The sequence below is a fragment of the Dama dama genome, chromosome 8, assembly GCF_033118175.1.
Source record: "Dama dama isolate Ldn47 chromosome 8, ASM3311817v1, whole genome shotgun sequence".
Classification (NCBI taxonomy): domain Eukaryota; kingdom Metazoa; phylum Chordata; class Mammalia; order Artiodactyla; family Cervidae; genus Dama; species Dama dama.
Window position 1 is genome coordinate 9,981,048 of NC_083688.1, and position 17,969 is coordinate 9,999,016.

At 54.4% G+C, this 17,969-nt stretch overlaps 1 protein-coding gene across 4 annotated transcripts in view; it reads left to right on the plus strand.

The window, feature by feature from the left end:
• WDTC1 (WD and tetratricopeptide repeats 1) overlaps positions 1-17,054 on the plus strand; it is a 60,977-nt gene extending 43,923 nt beyond the window's left edge. The window contains exons 6-16 of one of the 4 annotated variants that reach the window (XM_061148315.1): positions 1,491-1,681; positions 3,755-3,937; positions 4,639-4,733; positions 5,077-5,192; positions 6,530-6,605; positions 7,212-7,317; positions 7,986-8,159; positions 11,173-11,408; positions 12,812-12,989; positions 13,630-13,822; positions 15,053-17,054. In XM_061148315.1, the coding sequence (XP_061004298.1) occupies positions 1,491-1,681; positions 3,755-3,937; positions 4,639-4,733; positions 5,077-5,192; positions 6,530-6,605; positions 7,212-7,317; positions 7,986-8,159; positions 11,173-11,408; positions 12,812-12,989; positions 13,630-13,822; positions 15,053-15,250 (1,746 nt within the window). In that variant the 3' untranslated portion in view covers positions 15,251-17,054. Of the gene's footprint in view, positions 1-1,490; positions 1,682-3,754; positions 3,938-4,638; positions 4,734-5,076; positions 5,193-6,529; positions 6,606-7,208; positions 7,318-7,985; positions 8,160-11,172; positions 11,409-12,811; positions 12,990-13,629; positions 13,823-15,052 lie in introns of all 4 variants that reach the window. The other 3 variants (XM_061148312.1, XM_061148316.1, XM_061148313.1) reach the window with 3 other exon arrangements.
• The last annotated feature ends 915 nt before the right edge of the window (positions 17,055-17,969 follow it).

The window sequence follows — 17,969 nt, forward strand, 5'->3', positions numbered from 1 at the left end:
TCCCTAATCAGAACTTCTTTCCCAGCTCTCTCATCTGCTGTTCCAAGGACCAAGCCTAGATTAATTTCTGTGATTTTTAATGACTGAGAAATGCTGAGTCACCTCTTACATGATGACCAGAAACTGCTTTCGTCCCCTGAAAAGTGTTCGGTCTAGTTTAAATCTGCGGGGTCAGATGAGGAGAAGGGACCTAAGCTGTCAGTTTGGCATCATAGAACACAAAATGTCGAGTTCAGAGACCAGAATTGGACAGTGGCCTTGATATTTCCTAATACTAAGACCTTGGGCAAGACCCTCAGTCTTCTCTTCTCTTATAAAAGGGTTCCTCTCCCTTCTGGTGATAAACCACAGATGTATTTAACCCACGAGCTCCCCCTCGTGGCATCTATAATGCAGGACGAGTAGGGCAGCAGCCACAAGCTCTTCTGTTTCTGATGCAAGTGGGGTGATGTTGTTTCCAGACAGGATTAAAGATTACTAGTTGTCCCTAAAAATGATCAAGTTCCATCTTTCATCTAGCCCTTATACTGGTGAGCTATCAGAGAAGTGTATGTGGAAAGAGTGAATTTTTAGCTCAAGCCAGGTGGAACTTTAGTATTTTTAGACTTTTAGTCTTAATCGAAATTATGTTTGTGGCTGTTTTGTCCTTGCCATATGTGATCTGGACCATTTTGTCCTCAGCTTCATTGGAATGATAGGGTTGTCCTTCTGAATGATGGCCACATAGAGCTGTAGCCTTCTGATGCTCAGCCCTTCCTCAGGGTCTGACTTCTGAGCCATTTCCAGCACTGCCCTTATAAGGAGTGCTACTTGGAGCATCTGTGCATGGGTCCCTTTTTTCTTTTAGAATTACTTCTCAGAAGTGGTAGCTTTGGATCAAAAGATAGAAATAGTTTTTATGTTACCTGTTGCCAGATTGTTCTCCAGAAATATTCGAACCAATTTAAAACACCCACTCTCTTAAAACACTGAGGGACTTGTGTTTTAAGACTAATTTATTACTTAACCCCCAGGTTATTAAATAGTCATCATGAAGCATCTAGGAGTCAAACAGACTTGAATTTGAACCCAGTCCTGCTGAATGCTAGTGCCAAACCTCAATTTAAATTAGATTTTTATATTATATTAATAAGATAAATCACGTACTTGATGTCTAGCACATGGTAAATGCTTAATAAATGGTAACAACTGTGATTATCATCCATTCAGCTCTTGGCCTGGGGAAGAATCAGAAGAAGAGAGTTCCTTAGCTAGTCCAGCTTGGCGTGGGTCAGGACCAGTCTGGAAAATAAAGGTGTACACCCTGAGTTTGACCTTTAGGCCTACAGGCTGATGCTCAAGATCCAAAGTTCTCTTGGTGGATTGTCTTGGATGGGCTCCTTTTCTTATCTGCTATGGAGAGGGGGGAAAAAGGATGCTAACATGCAGGCTAGTCTTCTTCCGTGGCCTACCCCCACCACCTGCCAACCTCTTCTTCAATCTCTCCCAAGCAGTTCCTGCCTCATGCTGGGGACCGCATCTTGATCACAGGGGCAGCTGACTCCAAGGTGCATGTCCACGACCTGACCGTGAAGGAGACGATCCACATGTTTGGAGACCACACAAACCGGGTGAAACGCATCGCCACGGCACCCATGTGGCCCAACACGTTCTGGAGCGCTGCTGAGGACGGGCTTATCCGGTGAGGGCCTGAGGCAGGGCATGGGGCCGGGGCCTCCCCTGCTCCCGCTCCTTGTGGGTTCCCCCCTCCCATCTGCCCTCCTGCTTCCTCCCGCAGACCTGGGTCCTTCCCTCCAACAGAGGTCCAGCCTCAATGGTCTGCCCAGCCCAGTTATCAGGGAACAAATACAGTGGGAGCATTTGCTTACCCTGTTCTTCACTTCCCTCACTTCTTTTACCATCTCCTGAGCTACACAAGCCCGCTGGCTTCCTCACCGCCTCACACACACAGTCTGCCTCCTCTGGGCTTTCCCCCATGCTGTTCCCTCGACCTGGTTTTCTCAGTCCCGGCTCTCTCTCAGCACTCTCTTACCCTAAGGATACTGCTTAAGAGTCACCTCCCGAGAAGCACCTTCTCTGGCCGTCCTCTATACCACAGACCTCTCACCGTTGTTTTTTTGTCTCCGTGCCCTCACTGTATCCTCTGTAGCGCTAATCACCATCTGGAGTTACTTTATGTATTTGATGATTCACTCTTTTGTCTGTCCCTCACTGAGTAGTAAACTCTGTCAATGTTTTTGTCTGTCCTGTCCTTGGTTGTGTCCCTAGAGCCCAGCACAATGCCTGGCACACAGAGGCACATGATACATTTCCCTTGAACAGTCGGTCAGTGGACATATTCTTGGGAGGGAGATCACCAGCCAGAAATGCTTAAGTGGACTCTCCCCCTTTTCACTGACCTGTATCATCACACCTTTGCCTCTACTTCCCTTTTTCTTACAATGGTCTCATTACCTTTGTTTAACTCCTTTCTTCAGATATAACCTGAGAACTTTTTCCCTCTCTCCACAATCTGCTTTAATTGCCTCCCTTGAGACCCCATGGGACTTTGTGCGCGCTTCCTTTTCACAGAGGACGAGGGGTATCTACGTCATGGATGAACCAGAACTCAGAACAGGTCGAGTCCCACCTCTGTTGCTCAGTGTCCAGGCGAGTCACTTCACCCTCAGACCTGTTTCCTCATCTGTAACAAAAACCATGTTTTAGGAAGAGCAGTCTGGTGAGGATGGCTTAGAAAGCTAAGCGAACAATGAAGAGATTATTGCAGGTGTTTAGGTGGAGGTGGGTGAGCACAGGGATGATGCCTTTGCCATTTTCTGGATGTGCCTGCGTCCTAGAAGCAAAACAGGTCCCTGGCAGAAGTGTGCTTGTGCTGGGTGGATGTTTTGGCCTGACCTTTACCATTGGCTCAGATGGTGAAGAATCTGTCTGCAATGCGGGAGACCTGGGTTCAATCCCTGCTTTAGGAAGATCTCCTGGAGAAGGGAACGGCTCCCCACTCCAGTATTCTAGCCTGGAGAATTCCATGGACAGAGGAGCCTGGTAGTCTACAGTCCTTGGGGTCACAAAGAGTCGGACACGACTGAGCGACTTTCACTCTCACTTTACCATCTGAATGGGACTCCGGCTTGTTCTGGGTGTTGGCGTTTCTGGGAAGCTCGTAGATGATCTCCAGATTCTCTTTTCTGTCACCTCTGTACTTCTTTTGTTTCCTACAAGAAACTAGGTTAAGAATAGAATTAAGAATTAGAATCAAGGAGCAGAGCAGAGTGGTTAAAACGCAGTCTTCCCAGCTCTGCACCATCCCAGCACTGCACTTACTGCGGTGTCATCCAGGCAAGTTATGGAACTTCTTTGAACTTCTAGTGGTACCTAGGGATGGTGTGAGAATTTAATTAGATAATACCTGTGTAACACTTGGGAACAATACTGGACACCAAGCAATGTCTCATGAAGTGTTAGTAGTCAGTAGTAATAGTACTTAGTGGCAATAATATTGATATCTGTTAAAAAATTAATAAAAGGGTTCAGTAGTATCTACCTTAGGGAGTTCTGTTAGAATAAAAAGAATGTATGAGAAGCCTCCTACGGGTGCTTGGCACACAGGGCACTCAAGATATGGGAGTGGTTTTTGACATTCTTACTTAGAAACAGATCCAGAACCCCTCCCAGATCCTTGGCACTCCAGGCCTTGGCTTCTCCCCTGCCTTCTGCCCACAGACGCACCCCCAACCAGCTGTGTCCTCTCTCACAGCCAGTATGACCTTCGGGAGAACAGCAAACACTCGGAGGTGCTGATCGACCTGACAGAGTACTGTGGCCAGCTGGTGGAGGCCAAGTGCCTCACCGTCAACCCCCAGGACAACAACTGCCTGGCCGTGGGGGCCAGCGGTCCCTTTGTGAGGCTCTACGACATTCGCATGATCCACAACCACAGGTAGGAATATGCGGCAAGTCCCTGGGAACCTGCTACCCCTTACCCTCATTGCCAGGCCCTCATCTCTTTGAGGTGGGTTTTTTTCATTCTTTGATTTTTTAAAATAATTCAATCCATGCTTGTTTTTATGAAAAGTGTATTAAAGAAATTACTATTACTCCATTACCTGAAAGAAATCACTGTGTATATTATCTTCTGTACATACATAGTGTACATAGTTATCATCTTATACATGTAAATTCCTTTATTTGTACATATGATTTTACTTTATTCTTTTTTAAAAAATAAAGTATACTCAGAACCTCCACAGAAGGCCCAGACCTGCGCGGTTCCGCCAGTCTGAGTTTTCAGTGGAGTCCTGGGACAGGTGTACGAATTTCTGGCCTGCATTACTTTCCTTTGTGGATTTGGACAAGTGTTGTTACTCTTCACACACTACATTAGAGTGAGCCACAAGCTTTAGCTTCCTCATCTATGAAATGGGAGTAACAGGGTGGCCGTGAACCAAAGGCGGCAGGCAGGGCCACTGTGATGTGTCCACAGCTGTCTAGTTGGTTGACTTTCGGGGGTGCTTAGGTCAGGAAGAAAGGTACCTCTTCCTGTATCTCTCCAGGGACACAAATGGGTTTTTCCCGAGGAAGTGTAGTCTAGCCAGGAGTCCTGATCGGTGTTATAACCTATTTTGTTTGCCTTGCCACCAGAAAAAGCATGAAGCAGAGCCCTTCAGCAGGCGTGCACACCTTCTGTGACCGACAGAAGCCCCTCCCGGACGGCGCGGCCCAGTATTACGTAGCAGGTAGGGTGGTGATTGCGTCTGGAGCCGTGCAAGGAGGCAGTGGCGACCGAGAGTCAGACAGACCTGGATTTAATCCTGGTTACCATCCACCAGCTCTTATGTGACCTTTGGCAAATTTCTTACCCTGAAGGAATCTTAGTCTCTTTTCTGTAAAATGGGATTGTGATGACTCAGTGACATAGTGTATAAGAGTTGCCCCAGTAAGGGCCCCAGTAAGGGCTCAACACTTAGAGCTGCTTTTCTGAGGAAGATGATTGATCACTAGGAAGGCTGACTTCTCACCACTCCCTGTGCCTTTTGGGAGGGACTGGAAGCCTCACACTCGGGTAACTGTTCCCTGCAGGTCACCTGCCAGTGAAGCTGCCTGACTACAACAACCGTCTGAGAGTGCTGGTTGCCACCTATGTCACCTTCAGCCCCAATGGCACAGAGCTGCTGGTCAACATGGGGGGAGAGCAGGTACGGCTGGCCGCCCAAGGTGGCCCCTCCCCTCCCCCTGCCCCCATATCCGGCAGCCAGGGCTGTGTCCGCCACATCCACTACCGTGAGGCAGATAAGAAGCCTCACTGTAAATGATGTGACCGTGAAATACAGAAATGCTATGGCACTGTTGGAATTCCCAGAGAACTACCCTGGCCTTGAGCGTAAGCCTTAGAACTGACAGACCTGTCTTCAGACTCTGGCCTTTTATTTATGAGCTGTGTGCTGTGACTTTGAACACCTGTCTTCATTTTCCTGAACCTTGGTTTCCTCATCTGCTGCTTTCCTAGGAGGAAATCCTGCGGCTCAGAGCACACAGCCAGGGTGCAGTTCAGGACCAGCTTTGGGAAGTGTTCTTTGATAATGGCCAGTTGCTAAACCTTCTGTTCTCAGGTTGTTTAATAACCCTTGCATAGATTCATTTACTCTCCAAATACTCACTGAGTGCTTACTCTGGGAGTAGCATTATCATAGACATGAGGGAGACAGGTGCAAAATATGATCCATGCTAGGTTGATGGGAGAGACATGGCAAGTGAAACAAACCATTGATGACATTTAAAGGCAAGGTGTGATACAGGCGAAACGGGATGTGGAAACTGGGTGAGCCCCCGAGTTCAGAAGAGGGCTCTGGATTCGGATTGTTGAGCCATCGCCTGGCTTAAAGGTGGTATGAGGATAAGTGGAGAGACAGGCTAGCAGAGTGGTTCAGAGCCAAACAGACTTGGTTTTGGGTGCTGGCTGTGCCACTTGCTGCTTTTATCGTCCTGGATAAATTAATTAAACTCTGAGCTGACATTTCTTCTTCTGGAAAGGTGGCTGATGATAATAGTACCTTTTTGTGGTACTAAAGATGGTACTCATTTTGTGGTACTCATTTCTAAGATGAAATGAGAAAAGTCATATAAAACACTTAACAGAGGAGCAAAGTAAGGATTCAATACATGTTAGGTAATAATAGATAATATTTACTGAGGGAAGTAACTAGCAATGTTACTTTGGGCAAACTGCTTCTCTTCTCTGAAAACTGAGGTTTCAGTTTTCCCATTTGTAACATGAAACCCCTGAGGCCCTTGTTGACCTAACACACGTGTGATTCTAAGGAATGATAGTATTTCTAGCCGTCCACCCCAAGGGCCGGGCACTGGGAGGATTTTCCTGCCTGAGGTTTGCTCCATGAAGCACCCCGTCCTGGGTCACTTGGTGGTTCCCTGCTCAACACTCAGCTACATTCCTGAGAGCTGCCCAGGCCTCACTCCTGGCCCAGCCACGTTCTTGCCTCACAGTGTCCATCTTCTCTTGACCCCTGCTCTCTAGGTCTATTTGTTTGACCTGACTTACAAGCAGCGGCCGTACACCTTCCTGTTGCCTAGAAAATGCCACTCCTCAGGGGGTAAGTTCTCCCTCCCCGGCTCCTTCAGGGCGTTTCTGCTGGGGAACGCGAGTGTACGCTGCCTCTGCTGGGCAGCCTGCCCCTTACCTTGCACTGTGGCTGTGATCCTCCAAGAAGGAGCAGGTTCTCTGAAATAGCACTGAAAGGGAATCCCAGGTCAGAGAGCGCTGTAAAAACGGGTTTGCCTCACGGCCCTTTTCACTTCCCTCAGAAAAAGCAGGTTCTTTCCGTGGCTTGGCTCTTGAGGACCTGAAGTAGTTGTGCCATCCCCTGCCATCCTAGACCAGTCTCCTCAGTGATTCTTCCTGGGGCACCTCCTCACCCCCCACCCCCACCCCACCCCCCACTTTTAGGCCTCCCCACAGCCCGATAATGCCAAGTTGAAGCTATGTCCCTCTCCAGCCAGCAGAGGGCGCACAGGCTTTCTTTATGTGCCTGCCGGCCTGCCTGTCAGAACTTGCTTTCTGGGAGTGGACCTACCCTGGGAGGGATAGCCCTGCTGTGGAGCCGTCAGATCCCCAGATGGAGGCTGGAGGGCTGCTGAGGAGAAGTGAGGACCTCCTCCTAAGTTGTTGCTGTTCCTTTCTCACCAACCCCTGCCAGAAGTTCAGAATGGCAAGATGTCCACCAACGGTGTGTCCAATGGCGTCTCCAATGGCCTGCATCTTCACAGCAATGGCTTCCGGCTGCCAGAGACTAGGGGGCATGTCAGGTAAGGCCAGCCTGACTTGGGGCACAGAGGCTTCTGGAATGTGGCTAGTGGTCCCCATGCCGCCTCTGCCTGGTGGGACCCCAGTCGTGCTCCAGCTGAAGCTCTGGTCTCTTGGTGCCAGTAGCTGGGGTCAGGACCCAGGGGCTAGCTCCTCTTAGCCCTGGGCTCCCTCCTAAAGGGTCCTGCATAGACAGGCCTCCCCTGTTGTGTTTGCTCCATTCATAGCATCTTCACGCCTCTTTCACTGCCAGGCCCTGAGCTCAGCTTTGGATATAGAGGTGCCCAGGTCCTCTAGCCCTTGGGAGAAACCTCTCTATAGAGAGATCCATGGGCGGGACTTGGGCGGTGACAAAGTTCAGCTCAGCATGGAGGCTGGAGGTGTCAGCTACTTTCATGCCCAGTTTGGTGAAGAATTCCTTTAAGCCTGTCTAAGACAACTTCATTTCTGCCTCTCTTGGTTTTTATTCACTGGCACAGAGCATATGGAATTGTGACCATTGACCTGCCACAGTTACTCAGGCCAAGGGTGGGAGTGGTGTCCTCTTTTAGATGACAGTGCAGATCTCAGGGACCAAGAAAACCTGAGAGGCCTCCAGGCAGGGACACAGACATCCTGAGGGGCTGCTCTGCCCTTCCTTGGTTGGCCTGACACTCTGCTTCCCCCGCAGCCCCCAGGTAGAGCTGCCCCCATACCTGGAGCGGGTGAAACAGCAAGCCAATGAAGCTTTTGCCTGCCAGCAGTGGACCCAGGCCATTCAGCTTTACAGCAAGGCCGTGCAGAGGGCCCCTCACAACGCCATGCTCTACGGGAACCGAGCTGCTGCCTACATGAAGCGCAAGTGGTGAGTGGGCCTGATGGAACCAAGTTGCTGAGGCATCCAGGGACATTAGCAGTGGCATCCTGCTGCCCCCTGGGCATGTTAGGCCCAGGCCTCTCATCAGCTCCTGGTTGGTGGTAGGCAGGTGCCTGACCTGTGAGTCAGGAAGCCTCAAACACCAGGAAAGCTCACAGTTAAGTGGAACATGTTCACAAGTAGCTTCGGCATGTTAGTGCTGTGGTTGCTGGAAGCAGGAATTAGGAGAGTGGTTAATCCCAGTCCTTGGAGAATGGGGCCTTGAATTTAACTTTTGAAGGAGCAGTAGAATCTTGCTAGATGGAAATGAGGCCCTGGTGAATTCAGTTGCTGTTTGAAGTGATTGTGCAACGCCTTGACCTTGGGGTTTGCTGTCCTATGCTCTTGGACACTTTGGACCAAGCACAAGCAGGATCCTAGACATCTGAAGCTGGCTGTGGGTCTTGCTGGGTGGTAGTGGCCAGTGGTAAGGGAGTAGGTCTATATCCTGAAGAACCCTTTATCTTTGGAGACCACCAGGGCCCCCAGCCCTTCCGCCTGCAGCACCAGCAGGCAAGCAGGCAGGCAGACCCCATCCCCCAGCCAGGGCCAGGATGGGAGATGGATAAAGCTGGGCCCACAGCCATTTCTGCTCCGTCTGGCATCCGTCGGCTCTGCCCAGACAGACAGGCCAGCTGGTGTGCCATCGTCTGGCTGCAACTCGGCAGGCCAGAGAGGGAAGCTTAAGAAACCCACCCAAGTCAGCAGGCTGGTGGATGGGGGTTTGGGAAGATGCTGCCGCCACAGGCCTTAGCTCAGACATCAGGAGTTGGCCAAGGGCTCAGATGGCAGCCAACCCCAGGAGATGACAGTTGGGGGCCCTCCTGAGGTGTTTTGCCCCTCTTTTCCAGCAGGTGGGTAGGATGCAGTGGTCTTCACGCAGGCTCTAGGCTGAGAACACTCTCACTCCTGCGTTTTTGCTGAGAGAGACTGATGATTTCCCAATCCACAGTACCCTCAACATGTTCTCTGAATCCTTACTATGCACTGGGAACTAGAGACACAAAGTTCTGTCCCTCCGAGTTCCTGTGCTTCAGAGCGCCCAGCCTCTGGACAGGGGATAAAGAGGTGGGCATGGTCCATCACCAAAGAGGCAGGAAGCAGTGAGTCTTTGAAGGGTCAGGTGAAGTGCCCTGGGCAGAGGAAAAGTTGGGTCACTGTACCTGGGGATCAGGGAGCTCCGGGAAGACATGGTGTCTGCTTTCAGTGTGGGCAGGCTTAGACAGGAGAGGGAAGGAGGAGGGGCTGTGGGGGAGGGACATTCCCAGGGAGATGGAATGGTGTGAACAAAGGCGTGGGGGTGGCGGACTGACTGGAGAGCTTGTTTGCAGAACAACAAATCCATTTGGCTGGAGCAGAGGGCTCGGGAAGGGACTGGCAGGAGATGAGTCTGTGAGGTAGCCTGGGGCCAGCCTGGGAAGGACTTGGAATGCAGAGCGGTGGCGTTTTGGCCTCGATTCAGTGGATGATGGGCAGCTACTGAAGAGTTTCGAGCAGGAGAGGGAGGTGTTGAGGGCTGTCTTTTCAGGGAGATTGAGCTGGCAGCAAGTCCGGATGGGTGCGCCCTGGGGCCAGCCTGCTCTCTCCCCATCCCACGTGCCTGCCAGTGACCCTAGAATGTCACGTTCTGTCCCAGGCCAGTCTCCCCAGGGCGGCCATCTGCTCCTGGATGCGGTGGGAGCCGTCACCCTCTGGCTCCTGGCTGCTTTCTGGTCTGGCTCTCCCCGGGAGTTCTGAGGGGCACCTTGCAGGCGGTAATTGGGTTTCCGAACAGCGCCTGCTCCTCCGTCACAGCCACTCGTTCTGACGCAGGCGGCGCCGTCGGAACACGCTGCCTCCTGCCTGCCTCCGCACTGCTGAGCCGCTTGTCCCTGGTCTGAGCAGGCTGCTCTGAGGCCCAGTGCTCCCTCTGGGTGCTATAGGAGGGAGGTCAGGAGCACAGCTCCAGCGTCAGACCCACCCTGGCCCCCGTGCACAAGGGTTGTGAGCTGCGCTTTGGTGGGGAGGCCATCAGCTCTGGGGGGGGCGGTGGGGGTGCTTCTTAACACAGGTGGGTCCTAGGCTCGCCTCACCCCAGCAGAGGGGAAAAGGAGAAATGGCTCCTGTGAGGCACCTGCTCTCCAGTGGAGAGGTGGGGCTGTGTGTGGACCTGGGCAGATGTGTATTCTGTACTCCGGCACAGGGTGGGAGGAGGAGGGGCTTCTCTGACCCTCCCCAACCCACCCCCCACCAAAACCATTCCCACTTCCCCACATCCGTGCTTCGGGAGTTTGGAGAAGTTAGTGTGGACAATTTGGAGCTCCTGTGGCCTATACCCGCCCCCACCCCCGCCATCCGCTTCCAGAGAAGTGACTGCCAGACTGTCGGGCCCCATCCTCCAGCCCCGGGAGGTAGAGGCCACAGCTGCTGTGGATCAGTCAGCCAGGACAGAGGGGGGCCTGGCTGAGGACTTGCTGCCTGCTGGTCAGACCCAGCCTGACACTTCTGGCTTCCCCGGACCACAGAACTGCCCTTGAGGGCCCCCTGCCTTAGACCTGGCTTTGAAGGCCAGCCGGGGGGATCTGAGGAGGTGGGTGGAGGAAGGGAGAAGGAGGGCCTGGGGAGCCTGAGGCGGGCAAGATGCCAGGCCTTCTGCTGCAGAGCTGCGGGTGCCTGGGGTGAGCGGACGCACAGTTGCACTGTGTCCAGCAGAGGGCAGCCCGACACTGGTTTTTGCCTCATGCCCACCTCCCACCCTCTACCTGCCAAGACCCTGGGTTTCCTGGCTTGCCTCCTAAACATACTCTGCCTCCTCCTGGGAAGCAAGGCCTGGACTGAGCCAGGATTCTTTCCATCCCCAAATACCCTTGCCTGAGATCGCTCAAAGGTGGGCTGGGGTGGCCACAGGATGCCACGAGGCTGAATGGGGATGCCCTGCCTGCCATGGGGCCCCACCCCCAAACCACACTGCCTGCCTTCCCAGGGATGGTGACCACTACGACGCCCTGAGGGACTGCCTCAAGGCCATCTCCCTAAATCCATGCCACCTGAAGGCGCACTTCCGCCTGGCCCGATGCCTCTTTGAGCTCAAGTACGTGGCTGAGGCCCTAGAGTGCCTGGATGATTTCAAAGGGAAGTTCCCGGAGCAGGCCCATAGCAGCGCCTGTGATGCATTGGGACGTGACATCACGGCCGCCCTCTTCTCCAAAAATGACGGTGGTGAGTAGAGTGCGCGCTGAGGAGGGGTTGCTGTCACTCTGCCTGTTGGAGGTGCCACGTGACATTCTGGAGAGGACAGAAGTTCTGAGGCTGCAGAGGCCTGGGCTCACACTGACTGAGAACCACGTGACCTTGAGACAGTCACTTGGTCTCTTTGAGACAAGGATTAGCAATAGCGTGTTTAAGGTGCCCAGTGTAGTTCCCCCGGGGCTCAGGATAGGAGTCATCCTCTCCTGTCATAGCCAGGGCTCTGGCCGTTCCACTGGGATCCAAACTCCAGCTAGTTGGCTAGAATGCACTTGCTCCAGATTGCATGGGTGCAGAAGAGACAGCACCCAGGGCAGCAGAAAGGCCTCAGACACAGGTATGGAGCCTCAGTTCCGATCTCAGCTCTGCCGTGTAGACCCAGGCGACCTTGGGCAGAGCACAGCCTCTCCGAACCTGCTGGCTTATCTGTACAGGGTGTTGAAGGGCCCGCCCTGCTCCCCTGGGTGGCGCTGGAGAGTGAACCAGGTAACTGTGCAGGCTGCAACCACGAGAGGGGAGCTCGCTGCGGGCAGACTGCAGTTCCTCGTCTGCTCTGCAGTGCACTGGACCATGGATTGATCATTTGTCTGGATAGTGCCAGTCACTGTGCTATGCCCTGGGAATACACCTGGGAGCACGTCAGATGAATTTCTATATTCATGAATCCATAGCCTGGTGAAGGAATCGAGCGATGAAGGAGCAGCAAAGAAGGCCCTGGAGACCTGACAGGGTGCAAGTGCCGGGGGAGGGCTGGAAGGCAGCCTGGGGTTCTTGAGGAAGAGACATTCAGGCAGAGATCTTGAAGCTGAGGAAGAGGTGACTAGGTACAAAGTGTCGCCAGAGGTAAAGCGTTCTGGCAGAGGGACCAGCACATGCCAAGGCCCTGAGGCAGGCAGGAACAAGGCACTGAGAGAACTGGTATGACTTTACCAAGGCACTTAAGCGGTCTGCTGGGATCCAGGCTGACTTGTCTTCTGGAGCAGGAGGGCTTGGACTTGACTGCCTTCAAAGCCATGAATCTATTTAGAAAAATCACCCGCTCAAGGCTCTCTTGGCAGTGCTTTGCCCTCCCCTCCCCACCGCTCACCTCCACAGCAACAGACCTTAGGGCCGTGCATCTTCGGGCCTTCCAGACATTATTCAGGGACCTAAGCCAAGGCCCTCCTGGCATCAGCGGTCTCCTCTTGAACACCCTCAAGGGCAGGATGCACAGATGCCTCTTTTTCACAGTTGTTTCCAGTTTTCCAGGGTAGGGGGAGAGGGATAGCTCTTCATGGCTTACCACTTGGACAGAGAACAGGGTGAAGGGTGGGGAGGAAATGGGGAGGCAGGGGAGAGATGGGCAGGACTCTCACGGTCCCTGTTCTCTGCCCCAGAGGAGAAGAAGGGAGCAGGTGGTGGTGGCGGCCCCGTCCGCCTCCGCAGCATGAGCCGCAAGGACTCCATCTCCGAGGATGAGATGGTGCTGCGGGAGCGAAGCTACGACTACCAGTTCCGCTACTGTGGCCACTGCAACACCACCACGGATATCAAGGAGGCCAATTTCTTTGGCAGGTCCGAAGCCCTGAAGAGGAGGAGGAGGGCCCAGCCCGGTTGGCCACTGGAGGTTGGGGGTGGCGTGGGGACCTAGGCTTTCAGAAGTCTCAAATCACAGCTCTGTGCCCTTGGGCAGATGGCTTCACCTCTGTGAGCCACCATCACCCCCAGCCCTCCCCTGTAGATGACGTACTCTCTTGGGTAGGTGAGATTCATGAATATGAATCAAGCATCTCCAGCAAGATCCCTTCTAAATATCTACAGTGTGTTGGGGGCAGGTGTGCTGTAGGATCTGGGGGTCTGGATCCAGAGAGGCTAGGACTACTGAGGAAAGGCTGAGGCAGGAGCGTTCCCAGAGACCCCTGAAAGGCAGGATCCGATCCTAGCACCCATGGGGCTTATAATGCACTTTGAGGGAGAGTAAGTTAGAGGGACCTAGGCCATCTGTGACCCCAAGGTTAGGAGAACAGTTGGACAGTGACACGACTCTCCAGTGTGGAGAGGATTCTCGTGTGCATGGGAGTTCCAAGTCAGGTGAAGACCCCAGAATTCAGGGGGCCTGAGTGGCTCCAAGCTTCCCTGCTCCCCCTTTCCCTCAGCCATGCAGCCTGTGGGCCATACCCCCACCTGACCTCCCTGCCCTTTGCCCCCCCGCCAGCAACGCTCAGTATATCGTCAGTGGCTCTGACGATGGCTCCTTCTTCGTCTGGGAAAAGGAGACCACCAACCTGGTCCGCGTGCTGCAAGGCGACGAATCCATCGTCAACTGCCTGCAGCCACACCCCAGCTATTGCTTCCTGGCCACCAGCGGTATTGACCCTGTAGTGCGGCTCTGGAACCCCCGACCGGAGGTGAGGGGATGGGCAGGGTGGCAGAAGCCAGGTTGGGAGAAAAGAAGGGCGGTACCCTCTGTGAGGCCTCCAGCTGAGCTTGTGTGGGGCGGGAAGGGAAAGGAGTCACAGCCTCACGAGGCAAGGGGCTGCCAGGGGAGCTCTCTCCCCAGGGGTCCAAGCTGCGTCAGGGCTGGAGCCAGCGAGTTCTGAAAGCTCCAGATGAAGCGGGCAATTCTAGGGGCATATCCGTGAGCCAGGTGTGAAGGTGAGCCTCACACCCGGGAGGTGTGTCCTGGGACCAGGTACGGGAGGGCAGGGAGGGCAGGGAGGGCGCCCACCCCGCCCCAACACCAGCTCCCGAGAACGGTGCCCCCCCCGGCGCCCTGTCCCTTGTGTCCCTCTGCGTCATGTCCCGCAGGAGCCCTGCAGAGGCCAGTGCCTCAGTCACAGGGGCAGCGCCTAGGCTTTGGAGCCTGATGGGCCTCAGTTTGAATCCTGGTCCCTTCACTTAGGCCTGAGGGACTCAACCCAGGTTTTTATCTTCCGTATATTGGAATGGGCCTGACAGCACCACCTCAGAAGGTCGCTTTGAGGATTAAAGAAGTGATGCCTGTGATGTGTCTGGTCCACAGGGACACAGGGATGGTGTGGGCAGTCAGGTGGGCTGGCCTGAGGCCTCCCCTGCTCTCTGCCCACCTCCTCCCCCTTCCCAATTGCCTATACATTTTAAGACCTTTCCTTGAGGGGGGAGTGGCAACAAAAGAGTGGGGTGGGGGAGTTGTGTCCGTACCACCCCCCCCCCCGGGGGTATAGTATGTGTGCCCAGCAGGTCCTGGTGTGGGTCCGCCCTCGCCTATGTCCGTGCATTCCCCCCATCAGTTTCCAGTGTGGGGCCTACCAGAAGACACTCTGGTGTGTGTATTCCCCCCAGTATATATCCCACTGTGTATGACCATGTGCCCCCCCACCCCCAGTGTAATCCGTCATCCCTCTCACATGCATCCTGGTGTGTGTGTCTGTGTCTGTGTGTGTCTGTGTGTGTGTGTGTCTGTGTCTGTGTGTGTGTCTGTGCCTCCGTCCACATACATCCCAGGACATGCTGCCCTGCACCTGGGCACTCATGGGTACACCCACGCACACCCCCTGGTATGTACACACCCCTGCACACGTGTAGCTCAGTCTGCGTGTGTGTTTCCCCTGCACACAGATCCCAGTAGTAAGTGCGCCTCCCCCGGCTCCCCTCCGCAGAGTGAAGACCTCACAGGCCGAGTTGTGGAGGACATGGAGGGCGCCTCCCAGGCCAACCAGCGGCGCATGAACGCAGACCCACTGGAGGTGATGCTGCTCAACATGGGCTACCGGATCACAGGCCTGAGCAGTGGGGGTGCCGGGGCCTCTGATGACGAGGACAGCTCCGAGGGCCAGGTGCAGTGCCGGCCCAGCTAGACCCTCCTAGCCCCGGTCCCAGCCCCCGCTATCGGCTGGATCCTCTGCCCGGGCAGGAGGTCAGGGGGTTCTGTTTTGGTTTGTCTTCCCTGTCCCCCCATTTTTTTTTTTTTTTCATTTTTCCCCATTACGTTTCTTAGTTTGGCATTGCGGGTGGGAATTGCTACAACTTGCTGGCTTTTGGACTTTTGGGCAGTTGCCCCTTGACTGGCCCCAGCCCTGAGCAGACGAGCAGGAGGGGAAGCCCCTCCATCTCCCCCAACCCCCCTCCCCCCTCCCCCCTCCACGTCCCTGAGGGCTCTGGCCTGCCTCAGGTGGGGAGGCCAGGGCTGCTGCTGTCTCCGGGGACTGCCCCACCCTTGGGCTGGCAGCAGGAGTGGGGTGGAATTGGACAGGCTGGCCTTGGCCTGTTAGCATTCTTGCTCTTGACGGGCGAGGCTGGCTCCCTCCTGGTCTTCAGGGAATGTTCTAGAAAAGGACAGGGTGCCCCCCATCCCTGCAGAGCCGCTGTGTCAGGGTGGAAACAGAAGTGAGGAGGGAGACCTGGAGAGGGCACGGTCAGGCCACTGCCTCCTCGCAGCCCGGAGTCCTTTCCCTCTCCACCCCCCCCACCGCCCTGCTAGACCCCCCAAGCATGGGTGCTGGGTCCTTACTGCGCCGCCCGCCCTCACCGGCCCTCTGGGGGCTCAGCCTCTCCCATGGGCCCTGGCAGTGGGCGGGGGCACCACACCATTCCCCGCCCACCCGCGCCAGCCCTTCTGCACTCTGGGGGGCCCCACTCCTCCCTTGGGCGCTCTCCGGCCTCACTGTGACCTTTCTGCCAGAGCTCCCAGCCAGGCCTCCTCTTGCTGAGATGGCACTCCCTCCCCCCCCCCCCCCCCCCACACGCTGAGCCGCCACAAAGACCAAAGAAGTGATGGCTTTTCTCTGCCCCCTGCTGCTCTGGGGGGAGGGGTGGGTCTCCTGAGCCCTGGGATGGAAAGTCCCTAACTCGGCCCCCTCCTCAGCAGCCCAGAGCTCTACACTGGATGCAGCGGGCACCCCAGCACCCCAGCATCCCCCCCCCCAGGCCTCCCTCTTGGCCCCCTTGGCTCTCAGCTCAGGAGCTCTCCCAGTCGTTGGTTCCCCACCTCCCCATTCCCCTCGGCACTCCCCGGCTCCAGCCTCCAGCTGCAGCCTCCCTCCGCCCCGCAGCCTCCCTCCGCCCCGCTCCCTCCCTCCGCCCTGTCTCTGCCAGGTGCCTCCTCTCAGTCAGGCTTCAGAGAAGCCCTGGAGACAGCAGGGCCATGTTAAAAGCTTTTTCACAGTTTTAAGAAGATGGGGGTGGGGGTGGGCTGGTGAGGATAGTGGTGGGGGGTCTGGCACCATCTCGTCATTGCTTTAATCCCAGCGACACAGGTGGCAGCCTCTCCCCCTTCCTCTCCCCCCCATCACCCCCCACCCCTCTCTCCTAGCTTGGTAATGAAGTGTATTTATTGGTGAAGGAAACAGCTGCTGCTGCTTCTCCTGCTGCTGGGACTCGCTCCCCTGTCTCTTCTCCACGACCTTTCTCCAGCCGGGAGGGGAGAGCCGGAGCGCTGAGGCTGGGCCTGGGGCCCAAGGACTAGCAGGGGCCCCTTTGCTTTCCTGTGTTCCAGCCACCCGCCATTTCCTCCCTCCCTGCCTCCTGCCTGCCCAGCCTGGGCCCTGCGTGTGGAGAGACACAGAAGCCTTACTGTCCTCTGGGGGCAGGAGCCGAGCCTTTTTGTTGCTCCGCTCCCAGGAGAGTGAGGGTGACGCAACTGATTAAAACCATTTTGTTCTAGGTGTGGCTGGTGGCATTTGTGGGTTGCCCATGGGTCTGGGGGAAAGGGAGAGGATGTCATCTCCGTAGCTCCATGACTCTTGAGTAACCACACCTCTGCCGGGTGGAATGAGGCCGGCCTTGGAGCTTCCCTGTGGACCGTGGCCACCAGTCCAGCAGGACCAAGTGCAGAGCCTGGCCCTGATGGCTGTGATTTGCAATAATCAGCTTTTATTATCTGGGCTGTCTTCTCCTCTGTAAAGTAAGGAGGGTGAACTCTTAGTGGTTTTTCAGACTTTTAAAATCACAACCCAAACAAATATACATCTTACATTGTGACCCAAGATACCCATGCTAATTCGTATGTATATAATGAACATAAGTTTTACACAATAAGACTAAGCCTTGCTACATGCAGTGTGTTCTAGTCACCATTCTATTTTATGAAGGAGGGGAAGAAAAATGCTGTCTATAACCCACTAAATTGATTTCAAAATCTGTTTTCTTGATGGGCCCTCGATGAGAGGATTTCTTAGACTAGAGGTTCCCAAACTTTCTCGGCTCACTGAGGCCCAGACATCTACATGCCCCACCCCATCCCCCCAAAAAAGGATCTAAACACTGAGTACACTGTCCACAAAAATTAACTCATAATTGATCATAGGACTAAACGTAAAACAAACCAATAAAGCTCAGAAGACGACATAGGAGAAGATCTAAGTTTGGCAACAGGTATTTAGATACAACATCGAAAGCACAACCCATGAAAGCAAAAATTGATGGACTGGACTTCATCAGAACTCCTGCTCTATGAAACCACTGTTAAGAGAGTAAAAAAGACAAGCCAACAATTGAGAGAAAAGAATTTTTACAACTCAACAACATGAAACAAGCACCCCAATTTAAAAATGGGCAAAATATCTGAATAGACACCTC